This window comes from Eleutherodactylus coqui, chromosome 4, assembly GCF_035609145.1.
Source record: "Eleutherodactylus coqui strain aEleCoq1 chromosome 4, aEleCoq1.hap1, whole genome shotgun sequence".
NCBI classification, from domain to species: domain Eukaryota; kingdom Metazoa; phylum Chordata; class Amphibia; order Anura; family Eleutherodactylidae; genus Eleutherodactylus; species Eleutherodactylus coqui.
The window spans coordinates 36,174,721-36,197,036 of NC_089840.1; the positions used below are offsets into that span (position 1 = coordinate 36,174,721).

General features: G+C 46.3%; 1 protein-coding gene across 1 annotated transcript; it reads left to right on the plus strand.

The window, feature by feature from the left end:
- The first annotated feature begins 1,822 nt into the window (after positions 1 to 1,822).
- PLA1A (phospholipase A1 member A) lies at positions 1,823 to 20,711 on the plus strand. The gene is made up of 11 exons (XM_066599242.1): positions 1,823 to 2,061; positions 8,099 to 8,312; positions 8,420 to 8,597; positions 10,942 to 11,050; positions 11,522 to 11,623; positions 12,007 to 12,093; positions 12,494 to 12,661; positions 16,556 to 16,723; positions 17,166 to 17,277; positions 18,380 to 18,541; positions 19,569 to 20,711. The coding sequence occupies exons 1-11, from the start codon at positions 1,956 to 1,958 to the stop codon at positions 19,663 to 19,665; spliced, it is 1,503 nt and encodes a 500-aa protein (XP_066455339.1). The 5' UTR covers positions 1,823 to 1,955; the 3' UTR covers positions 19,666 to 20,711.
- The last annotated feature ends 1,605 nt before the right edge of the window (positions 20,712 to 22,316 follow it).

Here is a 22,316-nt window from a genome sequence, read left to right on the forward strand (position 1 = left end):
CTGGATGCGACTGCAGCATAAAGCAGGAGCAGGGCCAGCAGCTCTGGATGCGACTGGAGCATAAAGCAGGGGCAGGGCCAGCAGCTCTGGATGCGACTGGAGCATAAAGCAGGAGCAGGGCCAGCAGCTCTGGATGCGACTGGAGCATAAAGCAGGAGCAGGGCCAGCAGCTCTGGATGCGACTGGAGCATAAAGCAGGAGCAGGGCCAGCAGCTCTGGATGCGACTGGAGCATAAGGCAGGAGCAGGGCCAGCAGCTCTGGATGCGACTGGAGCATAAAGCAGGAGCAGTGCCAGCAGCTCTGGATGCGACTGGAGCATAAAGCAGGAGCAGTGCCAGCAGCTCTGGATGCGACTGGAGCATAAAGCAGGAGCAGTGCCAGCAGCTCTGGATGCGACTGGAGCATAAAGCAGAAGCAGGGCCGGCAGCTCTTGATGCGACTGGAGCATAAAGCAGAAGCAGGGCCGGCAGCTCTTGATGCGACTGGAGCATAAAGCAGGAGCAGGGCCAGCAGCTCTGGATGCGACTGGAGCATAAAGCAGAAGCAGGGCCGGCAGCTCTTGATGCGACTGGAGCATAAAGCAGAAGCAGGGCCGGCAGCTCTTGATGCGACTGGAGCATAAAGCAGGAGCAGGGCCCGCAGCTCTGGATGCGACTGGAGCATAAAGCAGGAGCAGGGCCAGCAGCTCTGGATGTGACTAGAGTATAACAAAGGAGCACGGCCAGCAGCTCTGAATGTGATTGGAGTATAAAGCAGAAGCAGAGCTGGCAGCTCTGCATGCGACTGGAGTATAAAGCAGGAGCAGTGCCAGCAGCTCTGGATGCGACTGGAGCATAAAGCAGGAGCAGTGCCAGCAGCTCTGGATACGACTGGAGCATAAAGCAGGACTGGCAGCTCTGGATGTGACTGGAGTATAAAGCAGGAGCAGGACCGGCAGCTCTGGATGTGACTGGAGTATAAAGCTGGAGCAGGGCCGGCAGCTCTGGATGTGACTGGAGTATAAAGCAGGCGCAGGGCCGGCAGCTCTGGATGTCACTGGAGTATAAAGCAGGCGCAGGGCCGGCAGCTCTGGATGTGACTGGAGTATAAAGCAGGAGCAGGGCCGGCAGCTCTGGATGTGACTGGAGTATAAAGCAGGAGCAGGGCCGGCAGCTCTGGATGTGACTGGAGTATAAAGCAGGAGCAGGGCCGGCAGCTCTGGATGTGACTGGAGTATAGAGCAGGGTCGGCAGCTCTGGATGTGACTGGAGTATAAAGCAGGCGCAGGGCCGGCAGCTCTGGATGTGACTGGAGTATAGAGCAGGGCCGGCAGCTCTGGATGTGACTGGAGTATAAAGCAGGCGCAGGGCCGGCAGCTCTGGATGGGACTGGAGTATAGAGCAGGGCCGGCAGCTCTGGATGTGACTGGAGTATAGAGCAGGGCCGGCAGCTCTGGATGTGACTGGAGTATAGAGCAGGGCCGGCAGCTCTGGATGTGACTGGAGTATACAGCAGGGCCGGCAGCTCTGGATGTGACTGGAGTATAGAGCAGGGCCGGCAGCTCTGGATGTGACTGGAGTATACAGCAGGGCCGGCAGCTCTGGATGTGACTGGAGTATAGAGCAGGGCCGGCAGCTTTGGATGTGACTGGAGTATACAATCTCCCACCCTGTCTATGTACTTCTGTGTCTCCGAGATCTGAATGTCTACATTGTATCAGCGGCCGCACAGACGTCCTTCTGTGTCCCCCACAATGGTCGGGAGGACAGTGGCCGCCTTGTGGCCGCGCTGCAGGAGGTGACACTTCACTCCCGGAGGGGCAGGGTGAGGATTTGGGACCTTTATCAGCAGTCTGACTACACAAGCAGCAGCCGCCCGGCTAATGATTGGTAGCATTAACCCCGACACTGCCGAACTGCTTGACACGGGATTACACAGACTCAACCCTGGATCAGCATAGTAATCTGCTAATCCAATGAAAGGGTTACAGATGGGGTCACACCACATCACAGCCGGACCAAGGATGACGATCGTGCAGCCCACCCTAACCGCAGCGCTACTTACCTGCCTTGTATTAACAGGTGAGTCCCCGATGCAGACAGTAGGGCACAGATCAGCCTCCACACATAATAATGCTGTTCATCCAGAGCCTCCAGCTTCATGAATGGCCTCATACAGTCCCCTGATCCCCCTGACATTGTCACATACCCCGGCTGCTTCCCTAGAGGCACATTCTCCAGCACGGATTTGGGGAGTTTTCAAGCCCATATCTTTAGTGGGGGCACAGGGGGACATATTGGGGTCTCTGCATTTAGACTTGTGTGAAGTGAAGCACACTGCATGGAGGACCAGGTTTGCCCAATTCTATTTATTAACCCCTTAGTTGGCCACTTAAACCTGTTTGCACATTAATGACCAACTCATTTTTTAGTTTCTTTCATGGTTGCATTCCAGGAGCAGAACTCTATATATTTTCTGTCCAGACAGCCGTATGAGGGCTTGTTTTTCGCACGACTAAATGTATTTTCTAAGTCATTTTGGGGTATATATAATGTAATGTATAACTTTTTGTACACAAAAAAAACTTTTTTTTTTTTAAAGATTTGCTTTTGTGGGATCTTCATTTGTCCAATTTTTGGGAATATATAACATTTTGATTGCTTTTTATTCCATTTTCTTCTAGAAGCAAGATTAACAAAATTCTTCAATTCTGGCCTGTTTTTTCTTTTCTTTTAACAGTGTTCAATATAAATAATATGTTAGATTAATTCTGGAGACCGCTTCGATTACACCAATACCACATTTATATAGGTGGTGTTTTTTTTATTCTGTGTTTTTTTGTTTATTGGTGCATTCAAAGACCCCTAACATCTTTCTTTTTTTGTCAGCAGAAGGATGGGGGGGGGGGGGGTGCAGGATGAGTTGTACTTCTATTGGCACCATTTGTTGACCCATGTCACATTTTGGTCACTTTCTATTCTGTTTTTAGCTATTTTTGACATGATGTTTGTATTTTTTTTCATGGCGTACACTGTGCGGGTTAAACAATGTACTAACTTTTTTCTCTGGGTCATTACGAACACAGCGGTACCATACATGTGATTTTTCTTTATTACAAAGTAATGGCCAATGCCCACGGACAGATTATCGCTGCAGGATTCACGGCCAGACGCCCGCCGTGAATTCCGCAGCAATGACTGTCCGTAGACATGCAATGGTAAACGATTCTCCCCTGCCCACAAGCGGAAATCAACTGCGATTTTATGCTCACGGGGGAGAATCGCTGCATGTTCTATTCTGTGCACGGACAGCTTATGTTGCAGTCAATGGAAGCCGTCCATCCCGCGATATTCCATAGTGGGCACTGTGGAACTACCACGAGAATCCGCATTACAGCCCAGCATCAACGCGTCATTCCCTGCACTGCGTATGTGCGCCGGCCAAGACGTTCACGGTGGATCCGGAGAGGTGAGTATGGGGTTTCTGTGGGACGCCGAGTCTGATTCCTCTGCAAGTCGGACTCTGACTCGGCTGTGGGCATGAGCGCTAAAGGAGGGAAGGTGTGCTTTTTGCCACATTTATTTTTAGTTAGTTTTTTACTTTTTTTTTTTTTTACTTTTTTTTAAAATTTTTGTCCCACTAGGGAACTTAAATATCACCATATTTATCATTCTTCTAATTCACTACTATACTTCTAATTCACTACTTATTCACTACTATAAGGGGCAGAATAAAGCCCCTTAATGGCCGCCATCAAAAGACGTATGGATGGTCATTAAGGAGTTAAGTAGGGTGTATTTATTTATGCTGGTCTGTTTGGCTATGTCACCATGTAGTAAACACAAGGGGCAAAGTCCCATTCAAACCCACTATAAGCCACACTGTGGCATACAATATTGAGCTACAGGCATCATTATTAAAGTTGGCCACAAGAGGGAGCTCCAACATTGTTAATAGAAGTGGATGGAGCTATTGGAGTATATTGAGAAATTTTAAGCTAAGAACTGATTTGAGGCCAGTTTCACATGGTTGAGAATCTCGCACGAGATTTGTGCATTGCAAGACGCACAAATATGAACGCAATTCTTTTGAATGGGATCTAACACGGGAGCGATATTTCTTTTTTATCGCACCGCGATCCTGAAAAAAAGAAAATCACAGCATGTCCTATCTTTTGGTGTCCCATCACATCGCTCGTTGTTTTCAATGGGTCCAGCAAAGAATTGCACAGCATGCTAGGAGCACATGAGTGTGATGCAATGCGAGGTTTAAAAACAATGGGAAACACTCCGCGATCCTTTCAGCCACAGGGGAATTGTCATTTCCCTGAAGTGATGCGAGGAAGTTTTAACCCAAAAATCCCTTGGATTTGCGGGGACATCGCATCTTTGCAAGCTTGATAGAAGGCAGAGTTTCACGGTCCGATATCGCGCTCGCCCGTGTGAAATTAGACTATTAGCTATTTTAGGATTGTGATGCAGCACAGAATTCAGTGTGTGAGAGGAGAAGCAAACAGCACAGGGAGGTCTGCCGTGGCGGAGGGACAGTGTGGCCTTTCCTGGTATAGCAGGCTGTATTAATAAAGAATCAGATTCATGTGTCTCTGAGTGACATAGCTATAGGGATCGCAATTGTGATGGGACCCTAAACCTGGAAGTCTAGAGGCCCCCCTCGCCATACTAGCCCTGGGCTGACTGATCTGCTACATTTACAACTTTATTCCGTTCTTCCTTTTGCAATGCGTTACTGGCGCACAGCACCGTGTGCAACCTCCTCCCCTCACTACTCCTCTTTGGATCCTTGTTACGTCCGTGTGGTGCACTTAGCACCGCACCTCAGTACGGACACGAGATTGTGTCCTAGTAAAACCACAAACACACTTGCATAGTATTTGCAAGGACCAATCGCACCACTACAGGCAAAGATGGTAGGAAACCTGTCCCTTACTAATCAGGGGAAGTGGGGCACCCCCTGCTTAAAAGCGGGGTAGGCGCCCTAATAAGGACGACCCCACTGTCTTTGTCTAGGACCAGACTATTCCTGATTAGGAACCTGTAGAGATGCACAAAACGTAGGACACGACACTGTTCACACACACAGAACATGACTGTTCCTTCCCCCTGATGTCTGACCAACTGTACAGACACTCAAAACACGTCACTATTCACACCTATACACAACAGATAATGCATACCACAGAGAACAGGAAAGTTCATACACCCCATGTCTGGCCTCCTGTACAGACCCATTGAACACGTCGCTGTTCAAACATACACCTCAGGTAATGCAAACCACACAAAACAGAAACCCGACTCTGAACTCACATGCAAACAGCTAGTAAATGATAGGTAGTCGAAGTGTCCTCACACCAAGGGGAAAGAGAGTCCGCTACCATGCTGACATAAAGGGAACAGTGTCAGGAATCACCCATCTGACCATATGTGACATCAGATGTCTGGAGGCCGCACCTGTAAAAAGAGAAGGGAGAGGGGGGTCTGCATAAGATGCAGATGAGAACAACAGGTGTCTAGACTGTCCTCAGGAAAAGCAAGAGAAACACTACAGACCAACATGTATAACACCAAGCTCAAAGTGGGAATAACTCAGAGTAAAATAACCAGCAGCCTCTAGCCAGAGGAGCTGGTATTTATATGCAGCAGACCAGCGGGGATTAGCTGGCTGGAGAAACTCCACACCCAGCCAGTTCAATTATCCCTCAGCTGAGAAGGTGTACTCCTGGAAACCCATAGTACTACAAATCCCAGCAGTACAACACTCCTCTAGCGTTCTCTGAGGTGCTTCAAATACAGGAGTTGGGAGGAAGATCCAGTTCCGTGCGCCAGTGGCATTCTGCATGAAGAGGAACAGAATAAAGATATGCAAGTGCCAGACAAATAGAGATTATAAAAGACCACTCCTGGGGGACATGGGCACAGAGTGAGCACTAACACTTGGGGGGCATGGGAACAGAGGACGCACTATTACATGGCATGGGCACAGAGAGAGTATTATTACTTGGGCACAGGGGAACCATGATTAGATTAAAGGGGTAGCACAGAGGACACATAATTAGATTGTGGAGAAGCATCGGGGACACGTGATTAGTTTGCAGGAGCAGTACAGGCGACACACTATTAGAATGCAGGAGCGGCATAGGGGATGCATGATTAGATTCTGAGGGTGGAACAGGTATGCAGCCTTGAATCAGAACATGAAATTGCATGGAAAGAGGGGTCCAAGTTAAACTTTTGTACCAGGGTCTTTGGCTACACCTGTGGTGTCTCCTACACTTGCACAGTAACGCTTCCTGCCACGCTGCACAGTACACAGCTTCACAAGAACAGTGATTCACCTCTATTTTCCTATTATAGAAATGAAATCATCCATACAATGTGAAGATGATTCACTCTAAGTACATTTCAGTATTAAAGGGTCTGTAAAACCTAAAACTTCCCAAAATATGGGAATGTAAATGTGTATGAGATGCACTCTTCACCAGTTTTCCAGAGTTCTGTGTTCAGACAGGGCAAAAATCAGCTCTCTCATCCCCTCTCACAGCAGTTCTTAATGTTCGCTAATGTTGTAAACAGCAGTCAACAAATTAGCTACAGGACTCAAATCACAGGCAACCAATCAGAGTTTATTGGGGTAGGATCAGAATGGATATTTTTCTGACTTCACTGCTGAGAGCTCTATTGATCCTGAGAATGGGGAGTCCCGTGTCCCTCTCACTGCACCCCCCTTCCCTCGCAGTGAGAAGACGACTGAATGGCCTCTTTCCCACTGTGCTCCTCCATTCATCTTCAATTGGATTGTAGGTGATAGCTGAGCACTTGTACTTGGCTATTTATGTCCGCCCCATTGAAATGAATGGAGCGGCACCACTCCATTAACTTCAATGAAGCAGACAGAAAGTTGAGCAACTACAGCAGTCGACTATCTGCCTGTGTCATTGAGAGGAATGGAGCTGCACATGTGCAACCAGCAGCTCCATTCCCTACTACAATACAGAAACAGGACAATGTATGTTGAACTGTGAAATAGGGGAGACACAGATCCCCCATTCTTAGAACCGGTGGGGGTTCCAGAGGTTGGACCCTTACCTGATCTATCAGTTTTCACCCATCCAGTGGTGGTGGGTGAAAACTTAAAAAGAAAGTTCAATCATGGGAAAAAAAACTTTAACCAATCTCACGTGACCAGTCATCAAACTCCTATCTAGTACTGCAAATTAGAGGAAATTTATTTTCAGAGCAGTAAAAGTGAATATTCTCATCATGGCTGACATTGACAGCCCACAATGCCCTAATATTGAACTTACCTTAGAACAATGTCATTAGCTGCTTATAGGGGAAATCAGAGGCGTAACTTAAAGCTCCTGGGCCCCAATGCAAAACCTGTAGCAGGGCCCCCAACTATAATACTTTATTCATAGTACTGGTCTCCCAATATGGAGAAGAGAGACCTTATGGACCCCCTAAGGCTCCTGGGCCCAGGTGCAACCGCATCCCCTGCATCCTCTATAGTTACGCCACTGGGGGAAACCCTATAAGAAGGCACCTAGATTATCATCAAATGGATTGTCTGCTCTGGATCCCTATATTTTTAGGGGCCACCATTCAGAAGAGCCAGAGTAAAGCATCAGAGACTTAAGACAAGTTATGTTGTGATCCAGAGTTGGTATTCTAGTAATAATGCCCCAAAATATGAAACCCACCAACCAGACCAAACATACTCTGTAGGCAGCTCAGACTCACAGAAGGGGAATTTTCGATTAGCCCCTTCCAGGAGCGTAACTATAGAGGATGCAGGGGATGTGGTTGCACCCAGGCCCATGAACATAGGGGGCCCATAAGGCCCCTCTTCTCCATTTAGGGAGCCCAGTACTATGAATAAAGCAGTATAGCTGGGGGCCCTGCTACAGGTTTTGCATTGGGGTCCAGAAGCTTCAAGTTACACCTCTGGCCCCTTCCCTTTCTCCATGGATAGCATGGATCTTCACAGACACCCCTACCGCTGCATGGAGGAAGAAATGAGCCCAATGATCATATTTATGTTGACTGTATTGATACATGAGTCCCATTGTGATTACAATCAAGGTCATCTCTCTTCCTGCAGCAACTTCACACGTTGCTTTCGCCATCCTCCATGACTGCGCAGAATTCCAGACATCAGGATTTTTCCGGGTTAATACCCTCCAGACACAGTTCCTGCTCTTCAGCCCCAGGAACTCGACATGTGCTGAGCTTATCTATGCCAATGATACACACAGCATCGAGAACTCGGCCTTCAATGCAACTCTGGACACCAAGGTCATCCTTCATGGCTTCAGGTCAGGAGACCTATAGATGGCGACTGTTGGTGTATAACGTTTATAACACATCATCTACTTACACAATTGTAACCAGGCTATGTTGACTTTTTTTTTTAACCTTTTAGGGCTTTTGGATCGAAGCCATCTTGGGTTGACGGCATGGTGAAAGCTCTTCTCGCTGCTGGGGAGGTTAATGTGGTGGTGGTGGACTGGGTGTGCGGTGCCACAGCTAAATATAACCAAGCCGTGGAGAACGTTCCAAAACTGAGTCGGGAAGTGGTGGCGCTCATCAAGTGTTTTCTGGTATCCGCTTTCTTGAACATTCATATAATGTAACGTTGAATGTCTTTTGACCATGGTTCTTCCAGAATATAGACTATTGATATTCTTCTACATGGCTAATATATCTAAACCAATGACTTTCTAGATAATGCATATCCTTCTACATACCAATGTCCTCATAGATCATTATTTACTTCTAGATCATTCATGTTCTTTAAGTTCACTAATGTTTATCTAGACCAGTGATATCCGAGGTGCTAAACTCATTTTTACTGAGGGCGACATCAGCCTTATGGCTGCCTTCAAATGCCGATTGTAATTGTAAGTCTACATAGTAAGGCCTTGTTCACATGAGCGTATATTTTCACACAATGTGCGATCGCGTAAAAAAATATGTGGCATGACCTATTTTGGTGCCACCGCAATAAGCCATTGAAGTGAATGGGCCAACGCAGATACGCAATGAATACGCAGGAAAGCTGTGTATTCACTGTATATCTGTGCAGTATTTCTGTGTCTGCGTTCAGAGCGACTTAAAAATGCAAGTTTAAGCAATTTTTGGTCTTGCAAATATGTGCCCTAATAATGACCCCCATAGTGGTCCAATAATAATAGTGACTCCTGTTGTGGCCACAGTAGTAAGTATTCCTTGCATAGATGGCCTCAGTAGTAATAGTGCCCCCCATAGTGGCTCCAGTATTAATAGTGCCCCCTATATTGGCCCCAGTAGTAATAAGTGACCTCCATAGTATCCCCAGTACTAAAAGCAACCCTCTATTGGCCTCGGGCTGGGCAGCATCCCTACAGACATTCCATTCATCCAGTCTTCAGGTCCACTCTAGCGGTGGCAGTGCAGAGTCTGTGTCTGCTGACCTCTCGCCTCTGCTTGTGCGTTGCGTATAGGACTGTGCATGCGAAGGCTGTGGAGGAGAGGTTAGCAGTCAGACTGCGCTGCTGCTGAGACTGCAGGCTGGGTGATTGGAATGCTGCGTGGTTGATCATTCATGTTTTTCTAGAATACTGATGTTCCAATAGATCACTGATGTTCTATTATTCCACTGGTTCTCTAATTATTCATTGATGATCCTTTGATCACCGCTCTTGTTCTAAACCATTGGTGCTCTTCTAAAATGGATCATCGGTGTTCTTCTAGCTCACTGATGTCTATCTAGATCTGTTCTTCTATATTATTAACCTTCTTCTAGAATACTGAAGTTTAAATACATCGCTGAGATTTTTGAGCATTGATTTTCTTCAAGAATATTAATGTTCCTCTACACAGGGGCTTCTCAAACTTTTTTTCTGGACTCTCTCCAGCGAAATCATGTCATCGCCTGGGCTTCAGTGCTTTTATCCCTGTGCCAGTCTGCATCAGATCATGTCTTCCTGGGCAAAGCGACTCATGATGGGTCATCTTTGCCAGGCCAAAAATATTGTGTCGTTAGACAGTGGTCTGTTCTGATGACTTCTGGATGCTTGGGAGGCATGCCGCACCCCATTCAGAACTAGGCGATGCCTCACCTGCGAGGCTACCTTACAGTTTGAGAAGCACAGTTCATTGATGTTCATGTTGACCCCTTTTAGATATATTTCAGATCTTTGGTGTTATTTTACAGCTCCAGTGTTCTTTCAGTTCACAGATCTAGACTACTGACATTTGTCTAGATCAATAATGTTATTCTAGAACAATGATCATCAAATAGAATATAGATGTTCCTATGGATCACTGTTTTTCTAACTACCAGGTGACTTCTTGTGCGTTGTTCTAGAATATTCATTTCCTCTAGATCATTGAAAGTCCACTAGAATACTGATGTTTTGTTAGCTCTCAGATGTTCTTCTAAATCATTACATGTTTTGATCACTGAAGACCACTGATGTTCTCCTATCTCATTAATGTTTATCTAGAGCACTGATATACTATGCTTCTAGATCAGTGATGTTCTTTCGATGTACTGACATTCTGGTAGGTCTTTGGTGTTGTAGAATATTGCTGTGCTTAGATCATTAATGATCCTCTAGAATACGGGTGTTCTTTTGTTTCTCTACAATGTTCTTCTAGATTATTGATGTTGTGTTGGAATATCAAGTTCTTCTAAACCAGTGTTGCCCAGTCTGTAGCTTTCCAACTGTTGCAAAACTACAATTCCCAGCATGCCCTGACAGCCAAAGGTTGGGGAGCACTGCTCTAGACCATCAATATTATTCTTGTAAATTAACTCTTGTAGAACAAGCATTTAAGAGTGAAGGAGTCTAGTATCAGCCAATGTTGCTACAGGCGTTTCCTGCCACTGTGTAGCCCTAGCCTCACACCCATTACTCTACCTCCAGATCTTCTGACCCTCTCATTGTGCTGAAATTACAGGATTTAGGGTCTACAGAAGGATCTTTTCACTTGATTGGAGTCTCTCTGGGTGCTCATGTTGCTGGTAACGTTGGACATTACTTTGGTGGCCGCATTGGGAAAATCACAGGTAAGTAGCAATGAAACTTAATAGGGTCAACAACTTGGACACTAGTCACTGGGGCTGGGGTCCTTCTCTTCGTAAATATTAGGGTCCTTCTAATATTTCATGGCTATGAAACCTGTAGGCACAGACAGTCACTGCCCAGGCCATGCCCCTTCAAGTATTTCTACCTCATGTAGAATCCATGCCCCTTTTCCTAATGGCCCCTTTTTTAAATGAAGCAAGCCCAGCAATCAGCTGATAGGACCGGCTTCTGAAACCTCTGGTGTCGCAGGTAGCCACACATTTCTACATGAAGGGGCCGAGTCTGGTGAAGTTGGAGCCGCTCTTGCTCTTAGAGGCTGATCCCCCAGCAGAGGACCCCCTATTTTATCTTCTATATGTACTAGTAGGGCATAAATAAAGGGTTTCAGTGAGACCTTCCCTTTAAGGGGATCTCTCTAATGAATATTTTTTACCATCATCCTTTTCTTCTAGGTCTAGATCCTGCGGCTTACAAGTTCACGTACACCAACCTGGAGGAGAGGCTGGACCCGAGTGATGCCAAGTTTGTGGAGGCCTTGCACACTGACACAGACAGTAATGTATCTGCTCTCTATATGGGGATGATGTGCCAATCAACCAATACTAAATTATCAGCCTGTCCTAACATCAGGCAGGGCTGTAGCTGTACCTGTTTACCCTACAGCAGGGGTGTCAATCTCATTTTTACCGAGGGCCATATCAGCATTCTGGTTGCCTTCAAGGGGATCATTCACATGGGCATATTTGTGTTTCGTATTACGAGCAAATTTTTTACATGTATAAGATGGACAGTTTAATCCTCATTGATTTGCATTGGGGTATTAAGACGTGCATATTTCATGTGTGTATTTTGCGCGTGTGAAAAAAAAATCACTGCATGTCCCACTTTGGTCCATATTACATACCGAAATTACTTACTTCTTTTTCAATTATCTCAGACTTTGGTATCCGCATCCCGGTGGGACATGTGGATTACTTTATCAATGGCGGCCGGGACCAGCCAGGATGTCCGTCCATACGAGACCGTAAGTTATAATAATGTAATAAATTATACTATAATTGAGAAAGATGACATCACCAGATGAAAGACTTAACAAGCAGGACATATACTATCAATGGCTTTAAATATATCTCCCTCAATATACTCTGCCTCCATTATAAAATTCTGTCTGCCTACAGTCACCACTAGGGAGAACTTACTGGAGACTGTTATTAGTGAGTTCTATGTATGCAGTAGTTTCCTTAGCTCCCTCTAGTGGTGGCTGCAGGCAGGCAGAATTTCATTATGTAACTCTATAAAGAGCTAAACTACTACTGGAGGTCCACATGCAGATAGCTGCACAGAATATTTCAACACATTTTATTCAAGCTGGGAAATGTTTTTATGGATTTGCACTAACTGTTATTAATTCTAACAATTTTCAGCATATGGATATTTGATCTGTGACCACATGAGATCGGTCTTCGTGTTCATCAATGCGGTGCAAGGCACCTGCTCATACATCGGATTTCCATGCTCAAACTACCAGATGTTCAAAGAGGGTCACTGTGTGGATTGTCAGACATCTCAAATGCCCTCCTGCCCATATATAGGTACCATCTTTATTGTTGTGTTGCACCGATCAGTTGACATTCCTAGCCGGAAGCTGCGCCTGTTCAGACATTTACTCTGTAGTGGCCACTACAGGAGAAATCTGGTATTACATGCCAGTCATTCAGATGAATGATTGTCCATGTAATATATTGGAGGGTCTCCGCTTTGGATCATGGAGGAGGGGCCCTAATTGGTATAGGGGTGTGTGTGTATGTATGTATGTATGTGTATATATATATATAATATAGATGATCGTGATGAGACAACTGTTAAAAGGGTTTTACCAGGATCACAATTAATCGCGGGATATGGAATAACTTGCTGATTAGTGGGGGTCTCACCACTAAGACACTAAAGATCTTGGAGTTGTTCCAAGATTACAAGTTATCTCCTATCCATAGAATAGGTAATAAAAGCCTGATTAGTGGGGTCTTACTGCGGAGACCCTCCCCAATCTTGAAACCGGGGATCCTATGTCCTCCTCTGCCTTTCACTGCATGGCCACTTCTCTCCCCGCAGTGATGTCAGAGTAAATGGTGTGCTGGCCAAGCTTGCACAGTCGCCACTCTATTAATATCGATAGGGGTGACGGAAATACCTGAGCGCTTGCCGCTCGTTATCCCCCAGAGTCTCATTTAAAGGGGAGTGTTTGTGCACCCAGCGCTCTGTTCAGTCTCCTTACTACGGTGGATGCAGTAACTCCACAGTAAGACGAATGGGGGACATGGGACCTCCATTCTCGTGATTGGTGGAGCTCTCAGTGGTGAGACCCTAAATGATCAGCCAGTTATCACTTATCCTGTGGAGAGGAGAGAACTTGTGATCTTGGTACAACCCTTTAAGAAAGAAAAGTAGATTTATGCAGCAGTTACACTGCGACACAGGACAATGTCCTACATGTGCCCCCTGCTGGCAGTAATTATTATTACTATGAAATATTATATAACGCATCATGATTATTTTTCTTTTCCCATGAACCGCGAGAGACGAGATTTAATCCCTTAAAAATAAGATCTTAGACTGGAGATCATTTTAGACATGATTATCAGTGCCCATTATAACATAGACAGGCGGGCAGTAAATCCCTCTGTGATGGCGCTGACAGCTGTGCCTCCATCTTATAATAGACCATGTATTAATAGATTTATTAAGTTGCGTTCAGTGTAGTCATCACATGACAGTCCATTGGCGTCTATTACATACTGAAGGACTGTCGCCGTTGCCATCCATTGAAGTCTGCGGACTGTGGGACTGTATGCAGCATGTGATGTACACAGACCATTTTTGCGCACTGACCGAGGCTTTTTTACGTGCGTGTTGGCATATTTTACTGTACTTTCTCTGCTTGCATTTCTTTGCGACAAAAAAGGCACTGATTTGAAATGGCAAATTAGTTCCAGATGTGTTCTTTTTCTAGCAGAATTTCGCAGTGTTTCACGCATCTGTTTATTGCATGGGCATTTGCGCACCCCACATTCTTAGGCTGGATTCAGACGAACGTATATCGGCTGGGTTTTCAAGCCCAGCCGATATACGTCGTCTCTCTCTGTAGGGGGGAGGCTGGAAGAGCCAGGAGCAGTGGTCTGAGCTCCCGCCCCCTCTCTGCCTCCTCTCCGCCCCTCTGCACTATTTTCAATGAGGAGAGGTGGGACGGGGGCGGGGCTAATTCTTGGCATTTAGCCCTGCCCCATCCCGCCTCCTTTCATTGCAAATAGTGCAGAGGGGCGGAGAGGGGGCGGGAGCTCAGTTCCTGCTGCTGGCTCTTCCATCCTCCCCCACCCCCTACCCCCCCACCTGCAGATGAGGACACCGTATATCGGCTCGGTGTGAAAACCAAGCCGATATACGGTCGTCTGAATCCACCCTTAGGGACATTCTTCTATAGGGACTTTTGGCATACAAATACACAGAAAGATAGGGCATGTTCTACTTTTTTTTTTTTTTTGCGCAACCAAAATGAGCATGACAAATATGGAAATGTGAATGACCCATTGAAGTCAATGGGTTCGATTCTCTGCATATTGCATGCGCAAATACACCCACATTTGAAGCCGGCTTAAGAGTTCTGCAACTTTCTTATGAACTTTGTGGTCCAGTTCTGCACCATTTTCAGTATTTCCTCTCACTGTCAGTACATTGTTTACAAGAAACTATACCTGTGTAATACTTCTGAGGGTTTGTTACAATTGTATTCAGCCTGGATCATCCTCTGTGAGATAAATGAAGCAGCACAAATCTCTGTGATTATGGCTTGTACTATGTATCTGTGTAGGTGAAATGTATCAATTTGCAGTTTAGGAGCTCATAACGTTTGTCTAGACTGGATACAATTGTAACCAACCCTCATTTGTGAGAGCAGGGTCAGAGTCAGAGTGGGAAATGTGGCTTATATATCCATTAATATGACGTTTCATATCTGAGGATTCCCTACTATGATCACTGTAGAGCAGGACTAGGTCAGGATGGAGTTTCAGCTTCCCTGCCAATTTATTTACACCTGCTACTGCTCAAAGGGGTTGTTCGGTCAATGAATGAAATTAGTTTTCATCTATCCATCGGATAGGTCAAAACTAATAGATCAGTGCTGGACCGTTTCTCCGATTTCTGTAATGTAGTGGCGAATGAGTCACTTGTCGCACATGTGCAGTTGCCACTCAATTCATTTCAATGGGGCAGATAGGTAGCCATGCGCTATGTTCTGATATCTGTCTGCTCCATTGACATTAATGGACTGGCTGGGCACATGCTTAACCACAGTTCCATTCATTTCAATGAGGCAGACAAAGATAGCCGAGCATAGTGCTTGGGTATTTCCATCAGTCTCATTGAAAAGAATGGAGTGGCCCCAGTCCATTCTTTTCAATAGGGATGAAAAAATTAGCAGAGTATAATGTTCGGTTATATGTCTGCGCCCTTGAGATGAATGGATCTGCGATCGCGCAAGTACGGCCAGTGGTCCATTCACAGCTGCATTACAGAAATAGGAGAAAGGCTCCTGTACTGTCAAAATAGGAGGGACACAGGTTCCACATTCTCAGAATTGGTGAGGGTCCCAGCGGTTGGACCTCCAACGATCTATCAGTTTTCACCTATTCACTGGATGTGTGAAAATGTGTAATTTCATCCACAAACCCGACAACCTCTTAAAAGACTTTAAGGCTGCATTCCCACGAACGTATATCGCTGGGTTTTCACGCCGAACCGATATACGTCATCCTCATCTGCAGGGGGGGGGGGAGGATGGAAGAGCCAGGAGCAAGAACTGAGCTCCCGCCCCCTCTCTGCCTCCTCTCCGCCCCTCTGCACTATTTGCAATGGGGAGAGGCGGGGCTACGTTCCGTGAATTAGCCCCGCCCCTGTCACGCCTCTCCCCATTGCAAATAGTGCAGAGGGGTGGAGAGGAGGCAGAGGGGGGGGGTGGGAGCTCAGTTCCTGCTCCTGGCTCTTCTATCCTCTCCCCCCCCCCCGTCCCCCCTGCAGATGAGGACGACGTATATCGGCTCGGCGTGAAAACCGAGCCGATATACGTTCATGGGAATGCAGCCTAAGACTGATGGATCCTCAGGATAAGTCATTAATGGTTGATTGGCAATCTACTGCTCAACTGTGCGCTGGTCTTGCTGTTATTGAAGACAGAGTCGGAAGCAGATACTTCTGTCCAAGTTGCAGTGGCCTGGGTTGGTATTGCATTGAATTCAAAGTGAGCTGCATCTGCAAATACCAACCTGGGCCACCACAATGTGGACAGAGCTGCCTGCTTCTGGCTATGTCCATGTTTACAAGGGGCCAAACAGCTGATCGGTGGGATAGGTCATCAGTACTAAAATCCTTTAAAACCCAGTGATTGCCATGCTGATCTTCCTCTTTACCATTCCTCTTGATGTTCTCTGCAGGAATGAAGGATTTCCCCGTTATTCCAGATGTTGTGAATAGCACAGTCAGCCCTGGAGTGGTGAACTTCACCGGTGCCAGCAGTAATGAGATACAATATTTCACCGCTGAAGTCAGCCAAGTTCAAGTCCCGGTGTTCCTGCTTACAACAACAGCAAACCCGTTCTGCGGTAAGTTATGGGAACATGATGTAATACAACAAAAGATACTGTCTACAAGGGATGGATATGAGATAAGGCTGTTTTCAAGAAGAGAAAGCGACCAGTTCATTATTTTCCCCTCTCCTATTGTTAGTGGTGTAGTCCTGCCTATCTAGTCTCCCACAGTAAAGCAAACTTGTCATTCTAATTTTACCCTCTAATGAGAACATAATGGCACTTCTGATAGAAGAATATATACACCCCCCTCTCTGCTATTGCTGGTTGCATAGTCTTGCCTATCTCATAAAAGTACTTTTAGATGGGATGACTGTTGGGGAATTAAAGGCACTCTATGCTGACCACCTGTTGAAAAGAGCCGAGCGTTGTTTCTGTAGTTCTGATTGAAGTGAGTGGGTGCTACAGTTGGGTCACCAGTCACCCATTTATGACCCATCTTCTCTTCTCCTCACAGCTCATCACATCTTACTAGTGTTTAATCTGACGGAACCAAAACAGAATGCCCTCACAATCGATATCCAACTGATCAGCCCCCTCACGGGCACCAGCAAATCCAAGATCACAATGTAAGTGTCACAAAGTAGATGAATAATTACTGTAATATTGATAACTCCCTCTGCCATCTATTCTAGACAAGAATAACATAGCAGATCATCACTCCCAATGTAGACCATTATTGAACCTGATGGATCTTAGGGCGGCTTCAGACGACCGTATATTGGCCGGGTATTCACGCTGGCCGATATACGGCGTCTCTCTCTGCAGGGGGAGGAGGCTGGAAGAGCCAGGAGCAGTGCTCTGAGCTCCAGCCCCCTCTCTGCCTCCTCTCCACCCCCTCTCCGCCCCTATGCACTATTTGCAATGAGAGGAGGTGGGACGGGGGCGGGACTAAGCTCCAGTGAGGGTTAGCTCTGCCCCATCCCACCTACGCTCATTGCAAATAGTGCAGAGGGGCGGAGAGAGGGTGGAGAGTTGGCAGAGGGGGGGGGGGCGGGAGCTCAGAGCACTGCTCCTGGCTCTTCCAGCCTCCTCCCCCTGCAGAGAGGGACGCCGTATATCGGCCAGCGTGAATACATGGCCAATATACGGTCGTCTTAATAAGCCCTTTGTAGAAGCAACCACTGGATATTTAAGGGAGGGGGTTCCAAATGCATTGGTGCCCGCATTGGAGACATCAAAATACCAACCACCATAATTTAATAGTCATTCTCCATTGTTTACTAGCCATAGATTTCTTATGACTTCTAAGATTAATGATGGTGGGTTGACACTTGGCCAGTTTATTTCAAGGAAAACATTGAGGGTTTTCCAGCATTGCTTGATGGTGGTGGCCATTTACTTAAAGGAGTTTTCCAGGCAAGACTCGCTGTCAGTGCTGGGCTACGCGGTAATCGGAGCGTAAGCCGCTGCTCCGATCCCTGTGTAGTGGCCAGCACTTGTAATTGCAGCTCCCATTTATTTCAGTGAGAACTGTGCCTGCAATTACGAGAGCTCGCCACTATACAGGGGTCGGAGCAGTGGTGCCTCCTAGCACTGACAGCAGGCGCTGCCTGGAAAACCCCTTTAAGACTCCAAATCAACCCTTCATGAGATGGTAGCTATGTGGGAATGGGCAGGCACTCTTGTAGAAAATCACTAATTATCCCAATAAACTTCACTTTTCTCAAGTCCCAAGCAAACCCTGGAAGGCCGGGGCCTGGCTGCCCATGGGACGTCCCTCTGCCAGATAGACATGGTTATACTACGGACCAGCAGCTCATGGCTGTCTTTAAGAAGAAGGAAACAATTCAGCGGGACGCTGTGCCTGGCGGCGATGCCCATGAGCAGCAGGTATGAGTGTGTTTACAGCTTCTTATTATAAACACCCCCTATCCTGGGTGACAGTCAATATGGCCACCAGTATAGTCTCTGCAGGGGTCGTGACTCTTCACCCCCATTATCTAATAAGGAAAAATCTCTGTTACATTGTTGTGATGTCATGTTTTCCGGCACGAGAACAGGAGAGGTTTCTTGATAACTGCAACTCGTGATCTCAAGGGACCCTTCATTGAGATTAATACCCCCCCCCCCCCCCTTGCTGGCCTTATACGTCTCACAGCTGAGGGTTTGTTACTATGTACCTATAAAGGCAATTCTCTGTGATCCGAACACTGTAACAGCACAAATCTCTCTCCTTTCTTGACAGTTTGTTACAATGTATCAGTGCAGGTAAAATGTATCACTCCTCACAAAGGATTGCTAGACTGCATACAAGTGTAACAAACCCTCAGCTGTGAGAAGTATAAGGTCAGTACATGTTTTCAGCCTCGTGATGTAAATAAAATTGTTCTCTTTTAATGACAACAAGCAGAGATCTTGATAACAGTGGGGAATTGAAACAAAGTATTTTAGACATTTGAAAATCAAACTGCAGGGGCTTCCATGGTGTACCACCCCACCACATTTAAAGGAGTTGAATCAAGATTACAAGTTATCCCTATATCCACAGAATATGGGATAGCTTACTGATTGGCAGAGACCTCACTGCTGAGACCCCGCTGACTTCAAGAACAGGGGTTCCGTGTCCCCATGCTCTTCACTGTCGAGTTAGTGCACCCCTTGCAGTGAGGAGACTGAATGGAGCGCTGGTCGTACAAGCAATTGAGATCGACGGGAGTCTCGGAGGTCAAACCTCCACCAATCAGCAAGTTATACTCTATCCTGTGAATAGGGAATAACTTGGAATTCTGGTACACCCCTTTACTGATGAGCTGTATCACATGACCCTCCTCTAAATAAGGGCTGTATGTAATAATATGGCACTGGGCGTCCCCTATATACAGTATATATAATAATGCTATATCCAATCTCTTTTCAGACAGGAGATGATTTGTTTGCCGGATGTTGTGACGTTCTCGAGTGGCGATCTTCAGACCCATAACTTGGCTGAGAGCAGAAGCCACCTCTGCCAGTAACCTGACCGTGAATGATTGGCGTCTACATACTTGCTGGGGGTGGGTCATTGCTATAGATGAGGGAACATTTATAAGAGGAGATGTCTGCGACCAAGTCCGAGCCGCCACCTCCTGAGAGGCATTCTAAGGATAAGGGAGCGGCTGATCTCAAGCATTGTGCTGTCTAATGGAAAGTGTCTGTAAATGTGGTCATTATAATGACAAGTTCATTTTCAGGATCTCTTCTAGCTGTTAGTTAATGGGAATAGAGACTGAAAACCCATCCTGACCTAATACTTCTCTCAGCTGAGGGTTTGTTACACTTGTATCCAGTCTAGACAATCCTATGTAAGCTACACAGCCTGACTCCAGCAGATCTATTTTACCTGAACTGATACGTTGTAACAAACTATCATGGCAGGAGAGATTTCTGCTGCTGTGTTTATCATACACAGGATTGTCTACTCTGTAACAAACCCTCAGCTGTGGAAAGTACTTGTTTTTACAGGTTTTTCATCTCTCTGGCATTTTTTTACATTAGTCATAAACAGGGCATTGGAGTAAAGATGAGCCTAAAAATGGTATAGGGGTATTCCCATCTCAGCTTTTCATGGCCGAGATGGGAAAACCCGGCTCAGTGTGGTGACCACCTGTCAGACAGAGATGATCGCTTAGAACGGCTCTCATTGAAGTGATTGGGAACTACAGAGACCGTGTAATGCAGTGCACTATGCTGTATCCGTAATTCGGGGAGTTATGGAAATAATGTAGTGGGGTGTGCTATGCTGTTTCCGTACCTTCCATTCACATCAATGAGAGCTGAAGAAACAGTACTGGGCTAAGTGCTCAGCTCCTTTCGTAGGCAGCAGTTTCCCATCTTGGCTTTGAAATGCCAAAATGGGAATACCTCTTTAAGAGACACATGCTTCTTAACAAATTAGACACATCTCTGGCTCCCTGTGCAACTGATTAGAAACCAATGCTATGTGCTGACATAGATTGCCAATATAAACTATAGCCGTTTCTGGTGTAATTTATAGTAAGGCTGGATTCACACGAACGTATATCGGCTCGGTTTTCACACTGAGCCGATATACGTCGCCCTCATCTGCAGGGGGGGGAGAGGATGGAAGAGCCAGGAGCAGGAACAGAGCTCCCACCCCCTCTCTGCCTCCTCTCCGCCCCTCTGCACTATTTGCAATGAAAGGAGGCGGGACGGGTGCGGGGCTAAGTTTTGCAAATTAGCCCCGCCCCCATCCTGCCTTTCCCCATTGCAAATAGGGCAGAGTGGTGGAGAGGAGGCAGAGAGGGGGCGGGAGCTTGGTTTCTGATCCTGGCTCTTCCATCCCCCCCCCCCCACAGATAAGGATGACGTATATCGGCTCGGCGTGAAAACCGAGCCGATATAAGTTCGTGTGAATCCAGCCTAAATCTGATGGTCCCACCCCTCCCGCTAAGCCCAGCTCATACTGCAAGTTTTCGTGCAAGACACATCAAGTGCCAGCATTTTTAACTTTTTTTATGCCATTATTTGAGTAAAATCATTGATAAATCTGCTCCCATGTGTTCTAACATCTCACTGCTTGCAAGCCATGTTCAGACAGCGACATAGTCCGCATTAGAAACATGAGACTGATCCTTGGTATTTCTGTTCTGAATCTGCACACAGATTTAGCGCCAACTAAAGGGACTAATCGTGTGGCCGACCGCTGCGGTTTCAATACAAGACTGACGCATCTCTTCCTTTTTTCTGAAAAAGGTATTTCATATCTGAGGCAGAAAAATCAGCGACCGTGTCGGCTACCACAAGGCTTTTTCATTGAAATCAATGGGATGCGGTTTGTGGGCAGATTCCACCATGTGAACATGTCTTCGAGATCTCCGCTTGCTGCCAGTAAGGGTTTGTTCACCTCGGTGCTGGAGGTTCTGTTTAGAACCTCTTTAACTAAATTCCATTAAAAACAGGACAGAAGAATGCTGCGCACTGCGCTATTTCATCCTGTAGAATGCGGTCTCCCCATTATATGATGTCCAGTTTGGCCACTGGGTGCTGTTTTACTGTTCACATAACAGAGCAGGAAAACGTAACCTGAAAGCATTAATGTAAACGAGCCCTAAGTAAAAACATTTGTATCAGCATCCAGAGGTCGCTGGCACGCCACCAATTCCATACATGATTTTGCATCCATAATACAAACGCTTGTCCTGGTCTGACCGCGGTATCCTTGACCCAAACTAGATATCTGTGATGCTTCAGAGTTTGAGTCAGGAGCCCCGCAATCAGACCGGGACGCATGTCCATATTACGGAGGCTGAAAACCAGTCCTGACCTTATACTGCTCACAGCTGAGGGTTTGTTACAATTATGTCCTGTCTAGACAATTCTCTGTGAGCTGAATAGTGCAGCAGCACAATTTTCTCTCCAGTCTTTTGAGTTTGTTACAATGTATCAATGCAGCTAACATGTATCAGTCTGGATGTTTTCTTTGTCTAGACTGGATACAATTGCTACAATAATAATAATCTTGTATGTCAATTTATTCTGCAGTGCTTAACAACAAACCTCAGCTGTAAGAACTATTAGGCTCTCACTGTGTAGATGTGAACAAGAATGATAATATTCACTCACTGCAAGCAGAGATCTTGAGAATGCTGAGGAATTGATAAACATA

Bases quoted from the DNA above. Each gene is read 5' to 3' on its own strand.
- PLA1A (XM_066599242.1), top strand. From the start codon at position 1,956: ATGAAAGGGTTACAGATGGGGTCACACCACATCACAGCCGGACCAAGG. The intron at 8,313-8,419 runs GTCAGGAGACCT...TTAACCTTTTAG, and splicing joins GTCATCCTTCATGGCTTCAG to GGCTTTTGGATCGAAGCCAT. The intron at 18,542-19,568 runs GTATGAGTGTGT...ATCTCTTTTCAG, and splicing joins GCGATGCCCATGAGCAGCAG to ACAGGAGATGATTTGTTTGC.